This window comes from Pinus tabuliformis, chromosome 9 (genome assembly GCF_031772625.1).
Source record: "Pinus tabuliformis cultivar Carrire ecotype Pingquan chromosome 9, CPIR1, whole genome shotgun sequence".
NCBI lineage: Eukaryota > Viridiplantae > Streptophyta > Pinopsida > Pinales > Pinaceae > Pinus > Pinus tabuliformis.
The window spans coordinates 865,160,117-865,184,995 of NC_142307.1; the positions used below are offsets into that span (position 1 = coordinate 865,160,117).

General features: G+C 40.9%; 1 protein-coding gene across 1 annotated transcript; it reads right to left on the minus strand.

The window, feature by feature from the left end:
• Positions 1-23,033: 23,033 nt before the first annotated feature.
• Positions 23,034-24,563, minus strand: LOC149151520 (uncharacterized). Its single transcript, XM_089443180.1, has one exon. It carries the CDS (start codon positions 24,561-24,563, stop codon positions 23,034-23,036), a length of 1,530 nt encoding a protein of 509 aa, XP_089299306.1.
• Positions 24,564-24,879: the final 316 nt, after the last annotated feature.

Consider the following 24,879-nt stretch of genomic DNA (forward strand, 5'->3'; position numbering starts at 1 on the left):
CATTTCCTAACATTGGAATGTACAGGTTGTCTACTTTAGAGAATGCTGAAATCAAGAAGCAAGTGCAGGAGTTGCTCGCGAAGGGGTTCATCAGGCCTAGCACATCACCATGTGGGTCACCAATCATTTTGGTGAGAAAGAAAGATGGCTTGTGGAGAATGTGCATTGACTACTGAGCACTAAATAAGATAACAATAAAAAATCGTTATCCCCTTCCTTGCATAGATGATCTTTTAGATCAATTGAAGGAAGCTGTGTATTTCACCAAGCTAGACTTGCACAGTGGATACCATCAGGTCAGAGTGGCAAAACAAGATGCATGGAAGACTTCTTTCAAAACAAAGCAGGGCTTGTATGAGTGGCTAGTTATGCCTTTTGGCTTAAATAATGCTCCTGCTACTTTCATGAGATTAATGAATGATGTACTCAGACCTTTTCTTGATGATTTTGTTATTATGTATCTGGATGACATTCTGATTTTTAGTAAAATGTGGGAAGAACACTTAAAGTATGTTAATCAGACATTAGTGTTTTGAAAAGAGAAAGACTTCATGTTAAACTCTCAAAATGTGAATTTGGAAAAACATCTCTAAATTATTTGGGTCATATAGTAGGGGGTGGTGAATTGAAGATAGATCCCTCTAAAGTGGCAGTCATTGTAAACTGGCCTTAACCCAAGTTTGTTACAAAAGTGAGAAGCTTCTTAGGAGTGGCACAATATTAGAGGAAGTTCATTTCTAACTTTTACTCAATTGCAGCTCCCTTACATGCTTTAACAGGATTGAACAAGGTGTTTCAGTGGGGAGGCAAACATCAGAAAGCCTTCGACACCTTGAAAGAAAAGATTAGTATAGCACCTATAATAGCACTGCCTGATCTTCAAAGACCATTTGAGATCCAAACAGATGCTAGTGACTATGCCATGGGAGCAGTGTTGACACAGCACGGTAAACCCATATGTTATCATTCTGAGACTTTTAATCCTGCAGTAGTTGACTATCCTACATATGATAAAGAATTGTATGCATTAGTTCATAGTGTGAAAAAGTGGAAACATTACTTAATGGGCAAAGAGACAGTAATACATACTGATCATCGACCACTTCAATATCTACACTCCCAAACTAAGTTGCAGTAATCAAGACATTATAGATGGATGGGTTTTCTACAATAGTTTCATTTAGTCATGAGATACAAAACGGGCATACATAATAAAGTTGCAGACATGTTATCTAGACCCATTATAAATGCATCTACTATACTTAAGCATAATTCTGTGCTACATGAAAGTTACATTGAACAATATGCTCAAGATATAGACTTTAGAGATGTATATGCAACTTTGAGTCAAGGCAAAAGGGTAGAAGAATTGGATTATCATATAAAGGACCGACTCTTATATCATTATGGGAAACTCTGCATTCCACAAACTAAGAGAGTAAAGATAATTAGAGAAGCACACACTTCTTTGATATCAGGTCACTTTGGGGCAAGTAAAACAGTTGCACAGCTGCAAAGATTTTGTTATTGGCCAAAAATGAATGAGACAGTTTCTAGATATGTAAGAGGGTGTACTATGTGTGCTAAAAGCAAGCCCAACAACTAGAAAACTAGGCTTGTACACTCCACTGCCAGTTCCTTCTCACCCTTGGGAAAGTGTTTCCATGGATTTTGTTGGAGGACTGCCTAAATCTAGGAAAGGTCATGATTATCTATATTTTGTTGTGGATAGGTTCAGCAAAATGTATATTTTTATACCTTGTAATAGACAGATTATAGCTGAACAAATTGCAAAACTGTTCTTTGAACATGTATGGGTTCATTTTGGATTACCCACTTCTATTGTATCTGATCAAGACACCAGATTTGTGGGGAAGTTTTGGTCAAGTCTATGGGAACTGATGGACACCAAACTAAAGAAAAGCACAGCTTTTCATCCACAAACTGATGGCTAGACAGAAGTCATTAACAGGACAGTGATCCAGTTACTGAGAGGATATTGCAACAAACATCCTAAGCTTTGGGATGAACATTTGTGTTATGTGCAGCATGCTTACAACAGAGCAAAACATTCTTCTACACAAAGATCTCCTTTTGAGACCTGTTTTGGTTTCACACCAAGGTCTCCTTTGGAATTTGTCTTTGGTAAAGATACCACAGTTGAGGGACACGGTGATGTGGACAGGGCAACTAGGTTCGTTGAACAAATCCAGGAGATCCACCAAGCAATACAGGAACAGCTGGAAAAGAGCCAAGCCAAATACAAGGCTAGGCATGACAAGCATCAGATGGACAATAGTTTCCAAGTTGGTGACCAGGTCTAGCTGTATATCAGCAAGGACAGGATGCAAGGTGAAGGTAAAAAGCTAAAGCCTATCAGGTATGGACCTTTCAAAATACTTGAGAAGATTGGTGAGAATGCTTTTCGCCTTGATCTACCAACTTACATGCACATCTACTCAGTCGTAAATGCAGATTGCTTGAGATTGTTTGAACCCTCATTGATTGAGGATCCTGAAGAGCAAAGTCAGTTGCCTTCTATTGATGACCTGCTACCTGAATATCTTAATGAATTGTAGGAAGACACAGTGTTGGACAGGAAGGTGAGGATGACGTGTAGAGGAGATGTTGAGTACCTCAGAGTAGGGCTCAAAGGTTCAAAGTCGAGCAGTGCAAAGTGGATTGAGATTGGACAAGTGAGAAAACAGTACCCTCACTTAGTCGATGCTTGAAAACCAACTTTTGGTGGTCCAAAAGCTTTTTCAGTGGGAAGGCCGTGATTCGAATTAGATCCATGAAGAGTTATCAGAGAACCATGATTGTATCAGGTCGGGACAGACTTCAAAGAATTAAGAGCAGCGATCAGAAACACCTCTAAACAGTGGCAGTTAGTAGCCAGCGTGGAACGACGAGGACCTCGGTCAAAGCGCGCTGACCGAGGCCCATGGAGACTGTGCAGGAGGTGAAACTAGCCCCTAGGAAGCCCGAATCGGGAAAAGGAGGCAGTTTTTGATGCGCGATTAGCGCATCGCTAGGCAAAACCCCTCGAGAAGGAGAGGCCCCGAGTGCTCGGTCGCATGGGAGCCAGGAAAACCGTGGGGAAAAGGCTAAAGGCTAAGGCGGGACCCGCGCTCCAAAAATCGACGGTATTTATTGGGGGCACCCTTGGGCAGTAAGCAGATTTGGCGAAAACAGAGTGATTCCACTCAGCACCTGACGCGTGGCAAGCGGAGGAGAGAGAAAACTGCCGCTCATCATGCGCTAACAGTCGAGCAAGTCAACCGCGCGAAATGAGTGAATGGCGTCGAATCTGGGGGATCCAGATCTAACGGCTGAGATCGCGCCCAATGGGAAATCCGGAATCGACAGGGGATTAAGCCGCGATCTATAATAATTTGACATCCGATTTGACACGAAGGTGGCAGATGACTCATTCCACGACGTAACTAAAAAAACTGAACCGACGAAGCAAGCTGGCGCAGTTTGCAGGAGGACAAGTGGCCACTCCCGGTGAGATTGATGATGACGCCAAGACAGGGAACTCCAAGCGAAGCTGTAGCAAACGATCCGATGGAGGTGGAAGGGGAATCGAATAGCCATGAGAACAAATGGCTTTAAAGCCATGCACAGACAAAGCAGAAGACACCGAACACCGAGAGGAAGACAGAGAAAACGAAGAAAAGACAATGAAGCAAAAAGAAAGCAGAAAGAAGACAGAGGGCCAAGCTAACCAAAGACAGCGTCGAGCGCCAAAGAGCTTGAGAGATTCAAGCCATCCCTAAGAGGATCTGTCAGGACTGAGCACCACATTGGGCTCCTTCCATTCAAGACCAGAGAGGTCAAAGAGCTGGCGAGGCAAGAGTCTGTGCACTCTAGTGGCTTGGGGAATCCAAGAACCACCCTTCCAAGCAAATTCTGTTTCAGGAGACTCGTATTGAGCTCCTTCATTGTAATTCTCTGCTTAAGACACAATAAAATCAGGCCACCACTGAGAGTTGGACCGGAGATGTAGCCCTATAGGATAGGGTGAACTCCTTATTAATTTCTTGTGTTCTTTCATTTGCTTACTGTGTTTCTCTGTTGTTTTCCATTTTCCATTGTCTATGTATTTGCAATCTTATCGATCCATTGCCCAAATAAAATAGGCACACACCAACACATGAGTCTGTAATACCTTCATTTAATAATTCTTAACTGAGATCACTCATAGGGTGATTTTCATATTAGGCATGGACACAACCATCCAAAGAATGATCATGTAAATGGATCCAGGTATGGGTGCAACCATCCATCAAAGAGGATCATAAGGAAACCAAGGTATGGTCGCAGCCATACAAAAAGGAGAAGGATCACATATAATAACTCATGGTATGGTCACAGCCATCCATCAGAAAGAGACATGTATATCAATATAACCACATCACATCACTTTGCAACCTGGACTTTTTGTGATCTGAGCCCAAAGTCTTGCGCTCAAACACGACCCGATCAAAGTACAAATTCTAACACGTGAATAGATGTGTTGGCATCGAACATGCTAAAAATTCACTTGATTGTCAGTCAATGATGTAAACGTTAACAAGCACGAGAGAAACCACCACTAATGACAATGGTCCTCAAGGTAATATCAGCACAATCCACGGAATGTGAATAGAGGAACTAAATTCGAACACTCGTGAAATCACTCGATCAAAAGCCAATGATGTGAACTCGTCCTCAAGTGCGGAGAACTTACCATTAGGGCATGCAAGCTTTAAGGTACTGGAAGGGAGTCTCTTGGTCAACTTCCCGAATAATGAGTTGAAGTCGACGGAAAGTGACCGTGTCGAAGGAGGGCCATAATGTATCCCACATCATCGACGCAAGACAAAACGATGCAAAATGATTTTGGATGATACAGAGAATCAGAGGTAAATGTAACTGCAGAAGGACAACTCTTGAACATATCAGTGACACAACCGGAATTTTCACAGCTTTTGGATCCATAGGATCGGTGGTCATGATGATGTGGCAGAGATCAAATGGAAGGCAAAAATGAACAACCCAACCCAAGGAGGTCAATGATAGAAGGGAGGATGTCCCAACCCGACACGAAGCAGAAAGTGTCATGTTCAAGAGTAAGCTGCCGACACAACTGATTAGATTTCCAAATTTTCCCCCACCATTTCTGGCAGGTACCCCAATTAATTTTTAATCACAAGCTTGAAGGGGATAGCATATGTTTGCACTGTAAGTTCATCCTTCAGACGAATCCGACCTAGCAAGTTTAATGAACCCTAGGAAGGAGAAGCTCATGTTCGTCATGGTGACGAATCCGATGTCGTTTAATATTTTAACAAGTCCGACAAAGGTGTAACTTGGTATCCTTTTCATGTTTAAAGAGTTTGAAAAAGACATGTAAAAGAAAACTCCACATGGTCCCTTTTCATACATTTGTGTCTCTCGAGCCTGAAAAGGTATTAAACGATACTTGAGAGAACCACTTGATCATTTCAGTCAAGGAGTACCATTTTCGTAAATAGTGCATCCTAGCCCGAAAAAGGGGTAAACTTATATTGGGCACACGACGTTTCGCATCCGTTAACAAGTTCGAAACGACAAGGGGTTAGCTATCTTTTCATTTTTAAAGGGTCAGAAAAGAGATTCAAAGTGGACCCCCCATTTTATTCTTTTTTACGAGTCAAAATGGAAAAATACTCGGCAATCTTTCCATATGAGTTTAACAAGTCAAGAAAAAAGTTGAAACGTGACTCGTCATCATCATCAAACATCCATCACCTATCACTGTGCAAAAAGGTAAAGTGCATTATCTAGTTCTTAAGGCAAAATAGGTTAAAATATTTACAAAACCTAATATTTTCATGAAAAACCTGAATAAAAACGAGAAATGTAAATATATTTTTACCTTTTATCATTTTACCTTGTTGTGAAGACTTTTTACTCACTTTTTCCTTAATTGTACCGGAGCAGATTGCGAGAGATCCGGGAGGTCATTCGCCAAGCCGCCAGTTGCAGGGAAGAGTCAAGGCCCTGAGCTTCATTTTCATGTCTTTCATTCCTGTTTTAAATCATTTTTAGGTTTTTTGGGGGAGGCTTTATCAAAAGTTTTTTGCCCTTGGTCGACCGAGGGAAATTAACACGGCCTATCGCACCGTCGGCGCAACTATTTTTAAAGCAGGAGCGTCAGCACCGTGAATAGGGAAAAACCCTATTTCCTCACAAAACCACAGTTAAAATTTGAATTTTATGGGCTAAGCATGATTGTTGACTCAAATCTATGGATTTTGCAAGAAGGAATTGGTGAAAATGGTGGACTAGAAAGAACAGGAACATGAAGATGTGGAAACCCAGGCACTGAATGATCCAAATTTCCTGGAAGATCTGAGGGCTTGTGGTCTCCTCAAATTCTTTCTCACGCCAGGGATGCGGGCCCAACCTGAGTTGCTTCGGTACCTGATTATTCCCTCGGCAATAAATCAGGAAATAGTCGTCATTGGTGGCCGGGAGCTGGAGTTAGAAACTTCAGATATATATTTCATCACAGGACTGTCCCAAAGAGGAGAACCAGTCAACTTGTACGGGCCATGACCAATTGGGGCAAGCATATCCATGTTGCTCGCCGAACATTGCCCTGAGGCCCTCAAATCCAAGAGTGGGAAGATTGAGATTTCCACTGTTCAGGATTTGACACTGAGAGTGCTTTTATTGACCATCAACAAGGTGGCGTTGCCAAGTAGTACATGAGACCAACAAGTCGAAGTTCCTGTATGCTATCGACTACACAGCGCCTACGATCTTCAACTAGGCAGAGGCCATGAAGATCAACATAAAGCGCTAGTTGACCAAAGCTAAGGCGGGGAATCTGAAGCAATTTTGCTTCGGATCTGTACTCATGACCTTTTTCTTGGAACGAGTGCCACTGTTCCAGTATCAGTTGACTAAGATAGATCCTCCCATACCACGCGACCCGTGGATGGCCTACTGGAGTCATTTGATGCCCAGGATCACTCGAGACCAGCACATGTCGTACAAACCTGCATTCTTTTCATGGCTACAATGACAGAAGATCATCGTGGAGGACTGGCCATAAAGTGGCACCAACTTCCATGGAGATCCAAACATGCCGCTACCAGATGGAGAGGATTTTGACGATGAAGGTAAAAAATCAATTTTTGAATTTTGATTTTTTTTAATTGTTTTTGGTATATATGTGCTTATAAAAAATTTCTTGTTAATGCAGATTTTGGACCAGAGCAGCCTACTAGGATGTCCCCAATAGCTAGGCGCGTCGCCTGCCCAATTGATGTTGTCGCTTCTTATCAAGAAGAGAGTGACAACGAGGAGGAGATCACGAGGAACCTTGAGGAGTTGACTTGTGTTATCCCATAGTATGCTCGGGTGGGAGACATTCCTCGCCAGTACCAGAGACACACGGTGGGAGTCTCGGATTGGATCCACTGATTGCTGACTCGTGTTGCACAAGCTATATCATGCTACCATGATCACCATGCTAATTAGTTTCTAGGTTTAGCATTTACATTTTTTGAGGCCTGCGTGCCATAATATATGAGGCCTGCAAGCCGCCAATGTTATTTTGGACACACATATTATTTTTTGGGGTTTTGGTGTATCAAATATTATCACCATATATATATATATATATATATATATATATATATATATATATATTAGCATTTACATTTTTTGAGGCCTGCGTGCCATAATATATGAGGCCTGCAAGCCGCCAATGTTATTTTGGACACACATATTATTTTTTGGGGTTTTGATGCATCAAACATTATCACCATATATATATATATATATGTGATATTTTCTTGCTTACTATGGTACAAATGGTTTGTTTTATCTTTGCACATGTTCCGTAAATGTCTATCCAACACATAATTAGCTTATGCATCTGTCAATGTTCATACGCATAGGAATATGATGATATGTAATGTAAGCAAAATGTCTTTTTAGTAGATGAATATGGAGATACATTCTCAATATTTGAGGGTTTCTAACAGAATATTTCCCGTTGAGTTGAAGGACGACAAGTTGTGAATCCAGGTTGACAACCAACTCTCGAATGTCAAGAGCAATGGCTTCTGACAACAGTTCGATGACTGCATTGTATTCAACAATGTTGTTAGTTGTATGACCTAAACATATACCTTGAAGGTCAATCAACTCACTGTTAGGGTCATAAATAGCCCATGCCGCAGATGATAGGTTCTGGGTACTACGACAAGCACCATCAGCGAAACCGATGTGAGGAGTCGCAGACATCTGCAAAGCAAGGAAAACATAGTAAACAGGAAAGTTGTTTGAAAACTAACACACTAAACCACACTGCACAAAAATGAATGACACACTAATGTACACAAGTGACCATGAAAGATGACCTAAGCATAGTAATTCTTGAGGTAAAGCCCGTTTCAGGGCTTATCCATAGGATTTCCTTCTTAATCAATATGCTCATAGTCCCCTTTCTGCAAAACATGTTTCATAATGTAGGGCCCATGCCACATGGGTTCGAACTTGCCTGCCCCTAGCTTATCATTAGCTTGGTCGTATAGTAAGACAAAATCACCCTCAGAGAACGCATGAGGGGAGACCGACTGATCGAAATGGGACTTGACCCATTTCTTTTGTGCTTCGATAACCAATGCAGCGAGACGACGAGTCTCATCCAATCATTCTAAATATAGGAGGCGTTCTTACTGAGGTGATGTTTCAGGGAGAATTTCAACAACTAACCTGAGTGAAGGAATATCGCATTCGATCGTCAATGTTGCTTCTAGACCATAGACTAGCTAGAATGGTGTAAAACTAGTTGCGTCTTTGGTGGAGGTTCGACAAGCCCACAGAGCTGAAAAGAGCATGAGATGCCAATTTGACTTGTGCATCCCAATAGTACGCTAAAGCATTGTAACTAAAACCTTGTCTACAGCTTCAACTTGGCCATTGGCCTTAGGGTAATATGGGGTTGAACCATCGTGGCGCAAGCCCAATGCGGATGTCAGCTCAGCCATCATGTAATCTCTGAAATGGTAGCCATGGTCAGTGACAATGGCTTGAAGTACGTTGAACCTAGAAATAACATGGTTGAAAAGGAATTGAGCCTCTTATCATCTGCAGAGTATCTAGGCATCACTTCGGCCCATTTGGTGAACAACGATAATATAGCTATGCCCCCTAGCCGAACGAGGGTTAAATGTCATATAATAGATGCCCCATTTGGCAAAAGGACCAATGGTAATGACGGGGTATAGGTGAGCGGGTGGGGTACGCATCTTGCGTGGGTAAATTTGGCATTCATGGCACTTGCGAATAGCAAGGATGCAATCCTTGAAAATGGACAGCCATAAATAACCAGCGCGAAGGATTTTTTGAGCGGTAGCATCGCCAGACATATGGCCACCACATGCCCCAGAGTGGCAGTCATTGAGAACTCTTTCAGCCTTCTCGATCATAAGGCATCGTCGAAGAACTGAATCGACACTGACACAATATAAAGTATCGCCAATAATATGGTAAGGTTGGGAGTGATGCCGAATCCGTCGGCGATCATCCTTAGTCAACGCGGATTGGAACGTGGACATATGGAGATACATGATGATATCACTGTACCACGGATCAAGGGTGCTAATCAGGAAGAGAGTCTCGTCCGGAAGCTGTTCATCTGCACCATCAGGGAGAGACTTAGAAGGAAGGGAACAAATCAATTTGGCGAAAACGAGTGATTTCTTAGATTTGGCAGTAGTAAATACCAAATCAAATTCTTGTAGGATGACAATCCAATTAGAATATTTTCCCCCCAACAACTAATGAGTCGAGATGTAGGTCATGGGGTTGCATTCGGAAATCACCGTAGTCGTGCACAAGAGGATATAGTGTTGAAAACATTGAACAACCTGGATGGCAGCCAAAGCCAACTTCTCGACATGGGAATAACGCGTTTCAGTGTCGAGGAGATTACAACTAAGGTAGTAGATAACATGTTCGTTGTCTTCGTCATCGTCTTCTTGGACTAGGACCATAGCAATGGTGCTAGGGGTTGCATCTAGGTAAAGGAAGTAATCTCAGAGGAGCATTTACAAGGACGACCTTGAGATCATCAAAATATTTTTGGGCAAACTCATCCCATGCGAAGGGCATTCCTTGTTTTAGCAACCAGGTAAATCCTGTAGCTAGCCCAGCATAATTAGGTATAAAACGACGGAGAAAAATTGCCTTTCCTTGCAGGCTCTGGAGTTGGTGCAATGAGGATGGAGGGGATAAATTTACAATGGCCTCGACTTTAAGCGGATCAAGGTGAATACCATCTTTGGAAACGATAAAGTTGAGGAGTCGTCCGGATTCTACACAGAAAACACATTTATGTGGGTTTAACTGAATTTTGTAGTGTCTACAGCGCAGAAAAATATGCCAAAGATGGTCAGGGTGATCTTGGCGCTTACGAGAATGAGTGGGAATGTCATCCAAGTAAGGCTAGACAATGTTGCGAATATGTGAAACGCATAGGACATTGCCCGCTGAAATGTAGCCCCAACATTTTTTAGGCCAAAAGGGAGCTTTTTGTACGCGAACGTACCCCATGGACAGATAAAAGTTGTCTTTTCTTGATCGTTCAACATGATGTTGATCTGGTTGTAACCAGAAAAACCGTCCATAAAGGAAAAAATCTCACTCCCGGCACATTCATCAATGATTTGATCAATGAAGGGAGTAGGATAGTTATCTTTAGGACAAGCACGATTGAGATCTCGATAATCAACGCAAATGCGGATCGTGCCTTGTTTTTTTGTCACCGAGACAATATTTGACACCCAATCTGTAAGAGGGATGGGATAGATGAACCCAGCTTTGAGAAGTTTTTTAACTTCACCCTTCATAGAGGGGACCTTCCTAGGGTGCACCGAGCGAAGCCATTAGCGAACGAGCTTCGCGTGCAGATAGGTTGGTATTTTGTGCACAACAATGTTAGGATCAATGCCAGGCATTTCTTCGTAGGACCACACAAACACATCCCGGAATTCCTGAAATAGATGAGTATAAGTCTTGATCTCATCCAGAGAACAAGATACCCCAATATGAACATGTTCAATGATACCAGGTTTGATAGAAATATCAATCGACATTGTTTGAGTAATAATACCCAAATTTCCATCCGACCATACTTCATGAGTCATGGTCGGTGGCAAAAGTGGGAGGGAAGGAAACAGAGAAGAGGACTCTTCGAAAGCATAGACATGACCGCCGGACAAGGCAGGAACGAGGAGCGGTGATGAGTATCAGTCCAAGGTGGTTCCTCGAGAGACATGACTTACATGATATCTTCATCAGCAAGGAAGGTCTCGGCTAAGGGATCAAATGATTCCAAAACGCCAAGCCATGGGGATCAGCCACGGGGATTGAGAGTGCGTATCAAGAGAGGTCTTCGAAATAGAAGAATTGGAGGATGCGGAACTTGAAGCCGAAACAATTTCCATGTAATTGACTTTGGCGGGACTAAGAGGCATAACCTCGCCCCAGGTATCAACAAGATCTGATGAAGGTATGACCCAAGGATCATATTTGACCAAGATCATGTTGACAGAGGCAACATGAGGAGGTGGGAGCGGAAAAATTCCCATTAAGGTAGAATCTTTGAAAAGACCTGCCCCCACACTCTCATAGGGAGCACCAGTGTGCTTGATGTATGGAACATTGCCATCCGAAGAGGAAGAGGCAAAGAAAGACAGTTGGTCGACAGTGATGATCTTCCCTTGATGGGAAAAATGAATCACATGGAACAGGAAGGAGGCTACAGCATGCATAGCATGGGTCCAACTCCGGTCGAGTAGAAGATTGTAATTGAGATTGGCATCAACAATCTCTACCTCGACTTGCATTGTCTTGCCTTCCAGGGTAATGGCAACGTTAGGTAAGACATCGAAGGGTCGCGAGTCGCGCCCATCGAAAGCTTCCAAAGTGTTTAGAGATTGGTTCAAAGCAAGAGAACTAATCGCCTTCCAACATGCGGTTGACATGATGCAGGTGGAAGTACCTTCATCGATGACAGTCATGTGGATGGTCTTTTCATTTATGATTACCTAAATGAGAAAGGAAATCTGATGAGGGAGGTGTGGAACATGGTTCTCTAGATCAAAACATATCAAATTGGAATCGGTGGGAACGATACCCCCGATAGATGATAGAAAAGATTTCCACTGCGATGGGCAGCTTTGGAGCACCTCGAGAGCCGACATGGCTGACGATGCCTGAGAAAAATTCTCAACAATATTATAGTGTTGAGTGGCTCGGGAGTTAGGATTGTACGAGGATTTCCATAGCACACCTCGAGAGGGTGGTCGTATAGTGGAATCAGGGTTAGGGCACTCAATATGAAGAGGGCCGGAACTCGGGGCAGAAGAAGAAGGGGTGGCTTATTTCTCTTTCCTAGATGTCGAGGCAGGAGTTTGGTAATCTTTCGATCTAGTAGCCACATTAATAGGCGTACTCATCATGAACGCTTGAGATCCTGAGGAAGCAGATGATTGAGGTTGGTCTACCATTTAGGTCTACTGAGACGAAAATGTCTCTTTAAGGACAGTGGGGGTCCCTTTGAGTAGACAACTAACTTCGGATCATTAGGGACAATCCTTAGTGTAGTGATATTCCTTGCAAATGAGTCAGGGATACTTAGGTTTCCATTGTGAAGATTCGCCAATAAACGATTTGGGAGGACCTCGTTTTGGGGCATCGGCTTTACCCTTGCATTTTCCTTTCTTCTTACCTTTCGAGGATTTGTCTGCTGCAGTAGACTGGACAGCATGGACCTTTGAGGTTTTACCAGGGCCAGGAGGATTTTGGGAAGAACTACTGGGAACAGTATTCAGACTGACTTCTGTTTAGAAGAGGTTTTAGCAGGGGTCTTGGATACTGAACCAATAACTCCATTGATAGGAGGTACAGCTTGTGACTTTGATGTCGTGGGATCGGATGATGGTCAAGGAGCATCGAGTAATACCTCATACAAAGTGTCAAAGTAAGAGTAAACTAGATCTAAGTACTAGGCATGAGCAATGGCTTGTTCTTCAATAACGCATCCACCCATAGCTATATCGCGAGAAATTGGGGCCACGAATGATTTAGTGAACCATTCAGTGAGAAACTGATCAGCAATCTCAAATTTGATCAGGCAATGTCTACGTCTCCATTCATGGATGTGATCAGAGATGTGTGTCGCAGTATCTTGCTTAAGCGATGTGAGCAAATAGGTGCCAGTTTCATAGCAAACCGACAGCTGAAAATGCATGAGGAAAGCCATGGCTAAAGAGTTAAAGTCATGGTAAGTACTTCGAGGAAGCTCGATGTACCACTTGGCTGCAGCGCCTGTGAGGGTTCGTTGGAAAAGACGGAGATGAATGGAATCGTCAACGTAAGAGTTCAAGGAGCACCAGAGGTGATATGTCATCATGTGGGCTTGAGGATCTTGTTTTGATTTCCCATCAAACTTTGGACAATCTCTTGGTATCTTGGATGGCAACGAAGGCCAGTATGGCGAATGAAGGATGGGATCATTCGTAAGGCGAGATACATTTGGCAACTCGCATGTGGCCAAGAATGGCAATTGAGTATTAAAAAGCATAGGAGGTTGGTAAGTTGGTCCAAACGAAGCAGACCATCCCTGCTGGTAAGGATTTTGGCCCCACAATGGGGGATTTTGGCCATATGGCATCTGATGTTGTCCCCATTGCAGGTTACCTTAACCATAGGGAGGATTTTGACCTTGAATACCTTGGAACTATCCGACCATAGGTTGTTGGTAAGCAACGTACAGGTTAGAAGGTTGTTGAGCCTGTTGACCTTGGACATATGGATATTGTACCTGTTGTACCTGAACATACGAGTGGTGAACCTGTTGTCCCTGAACAAGAGGATTTTGGACCTGGTGTCCTTGGGAATAAGGTTGATACACTATTTTCCCTTGGACATAGGGAATTTGTACCTACTGCCCTTGAACAAAAGGATTTTGTACCTGTTAACCTAGGACGTTAGGGTTTTGCACCTGCTACCCTTGGCTAGAAGGATTTTGAACCTATTGACCTGGGACATTAGGATTTTGGGCTCACTGCTGCAGGACTTGACCTTGGCCTTGCCCTTGCAAGGGTTGACCCTGTTGATATGTATACAAGGGTTGTTGCTGCCCGGGTTGGTTTTGTTGTTGCAAGGGTTAGCCTTATGGCTGCAAAATTTGTCCCTAGGGCTACAGAGGTTGGCCCTGCGTGGACATGGGCTGGGAGGTTTGTGAAGCATATTGCATCTGCTGCTGCATGGTTTGCTGCAACTATTGCAAGGGTTGTCCTTGTGGTTGTTGCAGTTGACCTTGCTATGGGATCATTTACCCTTGTTGCAATAAAGGTTGCCCTTGCAGTAACAAAGGTTGCCCTTGTTGTTGCAGAGGTTGTCCTTATTGTTGCAAGGGTACTTGAACAGTGCCCGTAAAATTTCTGAATTGAATCTAGCCATAGCCACATTGGAAAGTGGATGATCTAAGTTGAATGTACTTCCTTGACTGAAGAGTGTAAGGTTGATTAACCATTCCTTGAGAACCATATGGAATGTAAGGAGTTTGGTATTGGACCTGAGCCTCATAGGGCAGCTGATACTGGACATTGCTTGACCCAGATGGACCAACGAGACTTTTGACTTGTTGGTACTGGACATTGCTTGATCCAATAGGAGCAGCAGGGTTGTGAATAACGCCAGAAAAAGGTTGGTTCATACCAAGCATGTGAGCTTGTGAGCCACTCACATTGGTGGCGCCTGACACCATAGAAACATTCAAATTTTTCTCCCCAGGCGGTGGCACAGCTTGGCCACTAACCAGAGGGATGGAGGAACTGACAGAGACATTCCTCAAAACCATCAGTTGAACTGGACAGGTGACTAGGACTGACGATACAAGGGGGTTCAGAATGGTGGGTTGCATCAGGACTGAGGTAACAACCTATTGGGAGGTTGTGTTCACAATGAACGGACCTGAAGTAGGCATGGTGCCTGACGCCCAAACAGGGTTATGGTAAAGTGATGAGGCACTAGGTGTACTTGAAACCAACTGTGCCAAAGACACATAGTTGGGTGGAAAACTAGTGGGAATTCCCCCTGTAGAGGGGAAGCCTTCTGGAGGGAAAGGATGTTCTTCCTCCTCGACAGTGTGTAGAGTAGAAACTTATGATTCTTCTAAAGAAGTGACTAGGACATCGCCTTCGGGTTCCATATCCGGGAACAAACGACGACGAACGTCCGAAGAAGTACGAGGGGATAATTCCAAAGGAACACCTGGCTGATCATACGGACTATAAGGACGTTGCGGTGATATCACAACAAGGTCAAACAAAGGATTCGGAGGATAGATAACCAATCCAAGATGACCGTCAATGGTCGACAAATTCTCAGGAGTTTGAATGGGATTGTCCAAACATTTCTGGCCAAGATCAGTCGATGACCCAATATCTAAAGTAGGCAGAGGATGAGATGACAAAGGTTGAATGCTCAGAACAATTCCGAGTTCAACACCTTGGTCCTCGAGTGACTCTGGTAACTCAGGAAACGGATCCTCTATCAATCTTTCAGACAAAGGAGAGGAAGAGGAACTAGGTGAACTAGATGGTTTAGCCATGATGACCTTGTCTTAGTTGACAGAAAAGAGACAAATAGACTTCAAGGCTTTAAAATGTTCTTTAAGGGAAACTCACAATTGTGGGCAATCAATTATTAAGACACATAAAAAGACTGGTGCTCTTTCATTTTTTAAGAGTCAAGAAAGAAACAAAAATGACTCTATCGCTTTCGATAGGAAACGAGCTCGAAAGGACAAGTGATCGAATGATATTTTAAGTTTAATGAGACAAAAACATCAAATTACTGCTTTGGATGATCTAGGTAAATAGGATTACCAGGCAACCGTGAATTGCAGAATAACTCCCGACGAACCGAGAAGTACGAGCATGCAATCTCCCTGAATGTTGTGTTCGGTGTATCACGTTTGCAAGGCAACCGAATCATCTTCCTAAGGATAAAGGATTGCAGCCTAGAGGGCTCTCCCGTTATATACTCGACGATACGAGGAGGACAAATCCATACTAGCGTTGTCTAATGCTGAAGTTAATGACAACTGCTAGGTTAAAGACACTGGAAAACATCTCTATCCTAGACCTTCTATATATGATCGTTAAATGTCAAATGCGCCTTAGATTCATTGAGTTCATTTTAAAGTTTATCTTGAGTTACGTTTCAGTTTTCAGGCCTTAGCGATGCGACTCGAAAAACCTTAAATGCAACTAAATGAGACAAGACCCTTTCAATTCAATGAATTTCCTACACTAGAGAGGGTAGGAACTACATAATCAAATGCAAACAACCAAGCAACTGAAAGAAAAATGATCTTCACTACTTCACTTTTAGAAAAAATAAACTAATGAAAAATGCATTCCAACTCCTAATTTCCTCACAAGCACATTTCTATCCTTTCAAAAGAAAACAAGTTCTTTTCCTTTTCAAATGCCAATGCAATCCTAGTTTCTAATGATGGAGGCTATCGTAGCACAATGATGCAACAAACTAGAATTTCATACTTTTTCAATGACACAACGAAATGAAATTTTCACATACAACACTTCAATGAAAAAAGTTTGAGACAATCAGCTCTTCAACCAAATGAAAACATGAAAAGAGAGACATGTTCAAACTAATGAAGCACCTACTTTACCAACAACAAGACAAGCAATGTAATCCATGCCAGAAAAGACACGTTTAGACAAGTAGACAAAAACTTTTCAAACTTGTGTAATGGAGGTCAAAGTCGTAAAAGGACCACAGATGAAATGCAAGGAGTAAGCACACCTACAACTCGACTCACTGAGTTCACAATTAGCTGAATGGACAACAATCTAGATGCCCTAGTGTCACTAACCATCCAATGACTCAAGAAATCAAGCAGAAGGATGATAAGCCAACAAGCAAATAAAACCAAATGAAAAGTAGTTTTCTAGCCAGGGATAAAACAGTCTGAAAGTCTTAAAGGGTCAAAATCATGAGAGAAAAACACACTGGCCAAGATTGGGACAAACCCTAATCTTCACTTACAGGCATCGATGCGACTGCCTAACTGACAACAAGCACCAAAGGCTGGTCGACGCGATTGTTTCTCAGAATATCGCACTGATCGGCACAATTGTTAGCAGATTAAGCGTGCTGAATGAGGGAGCCAAGAAAAAAAATAAAACAAGGACCAGATCTGCTACTATGAATTTCAAACTTAGCCTAGTAAGCAGTAGAAAACAAACATAACCAAAGGGAAAAAGTGGAACTAGAAAAGTTCACATGAAATCATAAAATCTAAGACAAACAAAAGGATTGGTATCCCCAGTATGGTCGCTAGTTTGTGGTGAAGTAAAATTATAAGTGTGGACACAAACAAATTCCTCTAGCTTGATAATTGGTCTAGCCACAACTGATACATTCTATGGAATATTTCCTTAGGTTATAACCAATTAATAGGGCCTACCTCTTAGTACGCTTATCTCGTTTGATGAAATCCTTGCTTGCTCGCTCTAACTATCTCTCACTTCCTTCTTCAAACACCTGAAACAAGTAAACAACAACCATGATAATAGACAAATTGTAATTCAACCTACTTAACAAGTCAAGAAACATGAAGTCGTTAACATGTAAGATGACACATCATGTAGGAAATCAATCGATAGTTGCATATATATTGTATCAAGAAGAGATTACAACCATTGTCTTGACTTTCCTATTCTCCTTTGACAAGACCAAGTTCCCACACACTTCTGCTAGCATTCTATGATGGCCTCAACAACAATAGTTTTAAGGCTCTTCCCTTTAGGCTTCACGCTAAACCAAATTCACACTTCTCGCTCACACAACTAGAGAGATACAACTATGAATAGCTTGCTATTTACTCCAAACTTAATTAGCACTAGCACACCAACATTAACACTAGCTTGTGCTTGCGAAAAAGGGAGGCTTATATAAGATGAATGGATGGGAGATGGATCCCCTTCTCATGGGAGAAGGTCTTATCCCTCAAGGTAGTCCCATCATTATAGGATAAAGGATCCCAAACTGACATCCTTGACCCCATCCGGCCAAACCATTTACCAGACTTCCGTAGAGTTGGAAACTTTGGCTCTTTTTTTTTTTTTAATTTCCATAAGAGGATCAGCTCGACTGGAACAAAGCTTAGTCACTCCGATCGGCGCTAGGGACAGTGTTAATCCCTACATATCGGTGTGAGGAGGAAAAAGTCCATTAGCGCCGACCTTGTAAACTGGGAAAAACAAAAAAATTTGGGAAAATGGTGCCAAAGGGAATTGCTTTGCTCACGAAGAGGGACACAGTGGGAGTTTCTTCATGAAGGTTAAGCATGTAGGGTTCACTGTAGAGGTCCTCCAGGATTAAGGAACGGGGAGTATAGGGTCAGTGACAAAATGATGTGTAACATGGCTGATCAGGATCAGATAAGTACCAAACTAGCCTAATGTAAACTGAACTGGACTAAACAAGACTAGAACTAAACTGAAATAGAAATTGAACTGACACTAGAATTTCTTAAATCTGGAACTGTTGACTACAGTGAGCTCAGTTTAACTGATGGTAGCAAAATTAGAAATACACATAACTATACATCTCTCACACTTTAGTGTGCACAAAAAAGTAGGTTAGTTTACATTAGGCTGAGTTTACATTAAGCTAGTTCGGTACTTATCTGGTCCTGGGGAATTTTATTTAATTCAGATTATTATTTGATGTCGTTATGATTGCACATTTTCATGTTGGGAGTCACAAGGGTGGTTTAAGTTCATGAAAAGTATGAGGGGCACATATTTATTTTACTAACTTCATACAATTTTATATTTTCAATATATGTTTCACAATGCATTTACAACATGCAATTTTTTATTTGTCTTTTCTTATGCATTGCCGCTTTCCTGGAGATATATATAGAGGCAACATTTTCTTGAAGCTCCTTTAACTTCATCAATAATCAGTCCTTAATATCAACCAGATTCTTTTCAATGGAGTGTCCCCTTGGTGATACACCTGTTGGCTCCACACCAATCGGTTGTTGCTCAGATTGCCTTGAAACATCAAAATCAACATTCTCAATCTCGACAAAGGTTTGCAATACACTCTCAACATGATTTGATTCACATCTCTCGGCTCATAGGGATTTCATTAGAACCCATTTTTTCCCCATCTATGCTAAGTTCACTATTATCTAAGATATCGAAGTTGGGTTCCTATTTTGATTCATTAATTTGCAATTGAACTCCTTGATCATCAACATTGGCATGAACTTGAGTTGATGAGTAAGCTTCCAAGATATTATTACTATGATTGTTATTATTATTATTACCTTGATTGAGATTATTACTACCAGTCTGCAATCCATCATCAAAGTTGTAATCATCCCGACCATACCCAATCTTGAAGCTCTTTTTTTCCTTCTAGAACCCTGTCTGCTTCTAGTAACTTCAACAAACCTTGTTAATAATGAACCCTTTCTGAGACCATTACTAATATTATTTTCCCTGTTTGAATCCAACACTAACAATTTCTAATTTTCATCAATTGAGTCTTCGTTTATGGAGCAGAGATTGAGATCAGAGAAAAGATTTTCATCAAGAGGTTGACTTATAGCACTAATACCAATGGAGGATTCGTTCTCCAGATTCCATTGGAGTTGTTCCGGTGTTTCTAGGGTATCAATTTGAGAGGGCGTCATCAAAAGCATCCCTTCAAATAAAGAGTCCAATTCATCGTGTCCGCCATTATTATCTGCATTATGTGCCTCCAACGCTGATTGGATCGGATCAAATAAGCTTCATGCTCTTTAAAAAAATTCTACCTTTCACCAGAGATCGGGTAGCTTGTTGCGTGTGAGTTCCTATTACATGAGAACTCTCAATTTAAATTATTAAGTGAATAGTTTGAATGCTTTTTACGTGAAAGAGAATACTTCTTCTGATGGTGATTTAAATATGAACCCTCCCAAAGTGTTTTTTTGGTGTAATCATCTCTTGCGCGAATTGAGCAAGTCGACAATTTCCGATTTTCTGGATTGAAATGATGTTATTTATAATACTTCCAAAGATGGTGCAATTTGTAAAACAATGAGCCTCAATAACAAGCTAGTTCTCAGTTCACTGAAGTTCTGTCAATAGAGACAGACATCTGATTTGATTTTTTTTGTATTTATTATACTATTTTTAGCCAATATCGCCAAGGTTGTGAAATACTCCGATAGATTAGAGCAACCATGTACAAAATCTCATCTTTAATGTAGATTTGGAGAATAGTTTAACGGTAATTGTGTGCATGAAATTAAAAACATTTGGGGTTTTTACACTCATTTTTAATTGCCCTTATTCTAGTGCAAACAAATTCTAATTTTTATCTTTTTTCGTGGACAGAAATAGTTATATTTTGCATAAGAAAAGTGTTGCATCTTCACTAGTCAGCATAATATTAGAAAAGGGACATTGTCTTACAGTCTAAGCATCTAAAAGCTTTTCAAAAGATGTCCTCCACAGAGGGTTCACTATTTTTACTTGTATAGATTCTATAAAAAAATGCCTAATACTATATATGTTTTGCAATACATAACAACCAAAACTATTAGTAAACATGCATATTATTTGCTTTCTCATTTTTTTACAGAGAGTGTTAAGAGCCCTTATTAGGTCCAACCATATCCATACAAGGCTATGCAAAGCATGAAGTAACTGCTATATAAAACTCATAAATATATAGATAAATTTCAACATAAAGTATTCATGTAATTGAAGTGAAAATATAGTCGCAAACTACTGAATTTTATTAATAAATGAAAGTACAACCTGTTGTTCAGCTAGTTCCTGTAAGAACTATTAGTCAAAACTTACTTCAGAAATGTTTATGACATAAAAGACTTGTACAGAAACACTGAAAGGGAAAAAATAAGCCATAACAACATAAAGAATCATTTTGGGGTCATCATGATATGATTAAATCAACAAAATATTCTTCGCAAAAATAAAATCAGTTATTACCACTAACATTAAATGAAATACCTTCTATAAGCACAAATAGATGCATGCAAGAAAGACAACCTAAAAATATCACAGAAGTAAGGGATGAATCTACTTTCCACCTTATCACTCCTCAGAAGAAAATTGATATCACCAAACAGTTTAGCCTCTTGTGCTCATAGAAATAGTAAACCAGAGGAAAATAATGACAATTTTCAGAACTTATGGATACATTTCCTCATAGAGTATGGATTATTTGCTTCATAGTTTTTTTCCATTTTTGTACCCTCTAGAAATAGTTAGAGAGACTAAATGATTTCAAAATTAGTTTCTCTTCAGTTTATTTTTTTAAATATATTTTACTAGCATTCGGGAAGAATAATTATAGAGGATTTTATTGTTTAATAAATTAACATCTTAGAATGCATTTTTTTAGTAGGTAAGGCCCCTCATACTTTTCATGAACTTAAACCACCCTTTTGACTCCCGACATGAAAATGTGCAATCATAACCACATCAAATAATAATCTGAATTAAATAAAATTCCCCATCATTTATATAGTATGATCTGAAAAATATTCCTTGTACCCCCAATATGCATATCGTAAAAAAAAAAAATATATATATATATATATATCATGAAAATCATTCACCACATATGACTTTAACATTAAAAAAAAAAAAACAAACAAACAAACAAACAAACAAACAAAAAAACAAAAACAAACAAACAAACTTGTGCCTTCCCATATAAAAATGCATATGTACAACCATAGTAAAAATCAACATATGAACACACTATATTAGCCATATAATCTTCGCTTGTAACCCCATAAAAATAGTATGTTATCAAACATATACATGCCCAAAATTATAATGTTGTCAAAAAGTAAACAAGGCTGAAAACATCCTATAGAATAAAAAATTGCATGCTATAAATGCATTGTGAAACATATATTGAAAATATAAAATTGTATGAAGTTAGTAAAGTAAATATGTGCCTCACATAAGCGAATCATGTTCAATATCTCTAATATATTTATCATCAAGTTTTTTCCCTTATTGTCTTTCATTTTCTCCTGAGCATGTATCTCTAGAAACATATCCTCGACAAAAATCTCTCTTGTTACCCATCTCGGAAGTAGAGGTGTGGGAATGTGATGAGGTAGCCTCTAATGAAGAAAGTGCAGGGGTTGGAGGAATATGAATCTTTGCTACAACTATGCAAGGGGGCAATGTATGATGAGAAACAGATGACCATCATGTGTGTCCAGAAGGTTGTGCAAGGTTCTATCCATCAAATAAATATGGTTGTTGTGGCTCTAAAGGTTGTTGTTGTGGTATCTCAACAATGCTAGGATGTGGTAGTGGCATGTTTTGAGATGATTGTGGGGTTGGTTGGGGTGGTAGGCTTCCCAGATAAAGGTGCCCGATTTGATTCAATTGGTTAAATTCTTTGGAATCAACATCAAAATGGATGAAAAATAGGATCCTTTTATTTCGGTTTTGTCTCCACAAAGCATTCTCACATCTTCCTTGTCCCCTTCTATTATTGTGTGATCCTCTGCTATGCAAACTCATGGTATATCGTAGCCATAATATTTTTTTTACAATGTGTGGTTTCAATCATAAGATAACAAACAATGAAATAAATATGATCTAAAGGCATATTTATGTAATTGCAAGGGCATGTGTTAAAATCAGAACATGGTATCCAGGGGAATGGATGGCTCATGCACATTAAATTTTTTCCTCTGGAAAAATCAATATATATTTCAATAATAAGCAGTTTTACATAAGAGTCTGTTAAATACAGAGTTTCTTCAAAAGCTGTCTGTGCAGTACCACGCAGGGCATGCTATCAGTTCATTCTATTATGCTGTTCATCTTAACAAAATACCAAAATAACAGTATTGTCTGTAGAGAGCTGTCAAAACATAAATATATTTAGTGAGCTATTTGTGGATCCAGGGTTGGGTATCCTGGATCTATGTATGGCCGATGATAGAATTTTTGCTCCTGTTGATCAATAATCTCTGTAATCTCCCATAGTCCTCTGTCCATCAGCGCTGCCTCCTTGGAAAGTTTGTCGGCACCCTTATTGTGTTCCCTGTATATATGAGAGATAGAAATATGGTTAAAAGCTGCTTTGAGATCAAGTGCTTCTTGTAGAATAGTGCTGAGAGAGTGCATGTGACATATAGTTGTGCCATTAATCCAATTAACAATGATCTGAGAATCTCCATAAATATTGATGTTAATGCAATGGTGTCTTAATGCAAAGTGTAGAAGGTGTCGAAGTGTAATCAGTTCAGCATAGTTGTTTGTTCCGATTCCCAGGCCAGCCTTGATGTTGTAATGATGGTTTTCTGTTACATGGAGTATGAAACCTCCTCCGCAGCTTTGTTGGTTTGCAGCACCGTCAAAGAAAGCCCAAGGCATGCTTGGGTCGATGGGTGGAGGCGGAGCAGGATGTCGAGAAGGCGGAGGGGTAGGATCGGGCAACTCCTTCAGGGCAGCAACAATGCTAGCTTCGAGTAAGGGCCAGTGGATGGGCTTCTCATTAAAAATGGCTCGGTTTCTTGATTTCCAAATAGCCCAGTTAATAATGATAGGGAGGTTTATCACTTTGGTCCCTTTGTTTTTCTTTTCCCAATCATTCCATGCACTAGTGATATCCTGTCCCTCCCATTCTCCTGTGTAATTTATATGCGCCCTGAGATTTCGCCACAGATCTAATGTTGCTCGGCATCTCATGAATATATGTTCTGTCGATTCCGATGCTTCCTTGCAAAGCACGCACCAAGTGGGTCCGTGTATGGCTCTTTTCGCAAGCTGATCACCTGTGGGAACTTTGTTCCTGAGAATGCACCAACTGAATAATTTCGATCGGGGGGAGGCAGCGAATTTCCATATGTTCTGCCACCAACTTACGATTTCTCCAGGCTTTCGATGTTCGATGAGGTATATATAGCCTTCCTTTGGTGTGTATACCCCGTGCTCTGCTCGATGCCATACAAGTTCATCCGGCCCCTCCGAGATGCGGATATGTGCTTCCGTTAATGCATCTCTGTACTCATCCCATATGGTATGCCATCTTCTCGGGATATTTAATTGATTTGCCGATTTCCATGCTTGATGAAATATGTCAGATTGAGCTGGGTCTGCTATCTGCGAGATGACCTTTATGTTTTGTGCTGCTAGAAATGCAATTAGCTCTTGAGGGAGTGTATGTCTGCCACCACTTCCGGTCCAAGGATCCAGTCCAATTCTTGCACTGTTACCATCTCTGATGCGCCATATTAGGTTATCCCTGATGAGTGGTAAGGAGTGCAGAAGGGCTTTCCAAATCGATGATATACCTATTTTGCTCCAGGAAGGCAATCTAACCCAATCTATGATGCTGTGAGGCCAGATATATTTATGGAAAGTGATATTTGTCCATAGGCTGTGGGAAGTTAGGAGAGCCCATCCCATTTTTCCGGCCAAAGCTTTTGCAAATGTCGGGAGATCCTTCAGCCCCCAACCTCCCCACTTCTTCGGCAGGGCTATCTTATTCCATCCGATCCATGCGAAGATTCGTTTGTCTTGATTCCCTGCCCATAGGTATCAATTGCATAATTGTTGCAGTTTTGCCAATATGTTCCGGGGTATCCATGCCATAGCCATCCAGAATACAGGGGTTGCTTCCAGAATAGCTTTTATCAAGATTAGTCTCCCGGCCCTTGAGAGATATCTGTGACTCCAGCATGTTAATCTTTTTTCTATCTTCGCCACGAGCCATACCCAATCA

Bases quoted from the DNA above. Each gene is read 5' to 3' on its own strand.
- LOC149151520 (XM_089443180.1), bottom strand. From the start codon at position 24,563: ATGGGATGGGCTCTCCTAACTTCCCACAGCCTATGGACAAATATCACT.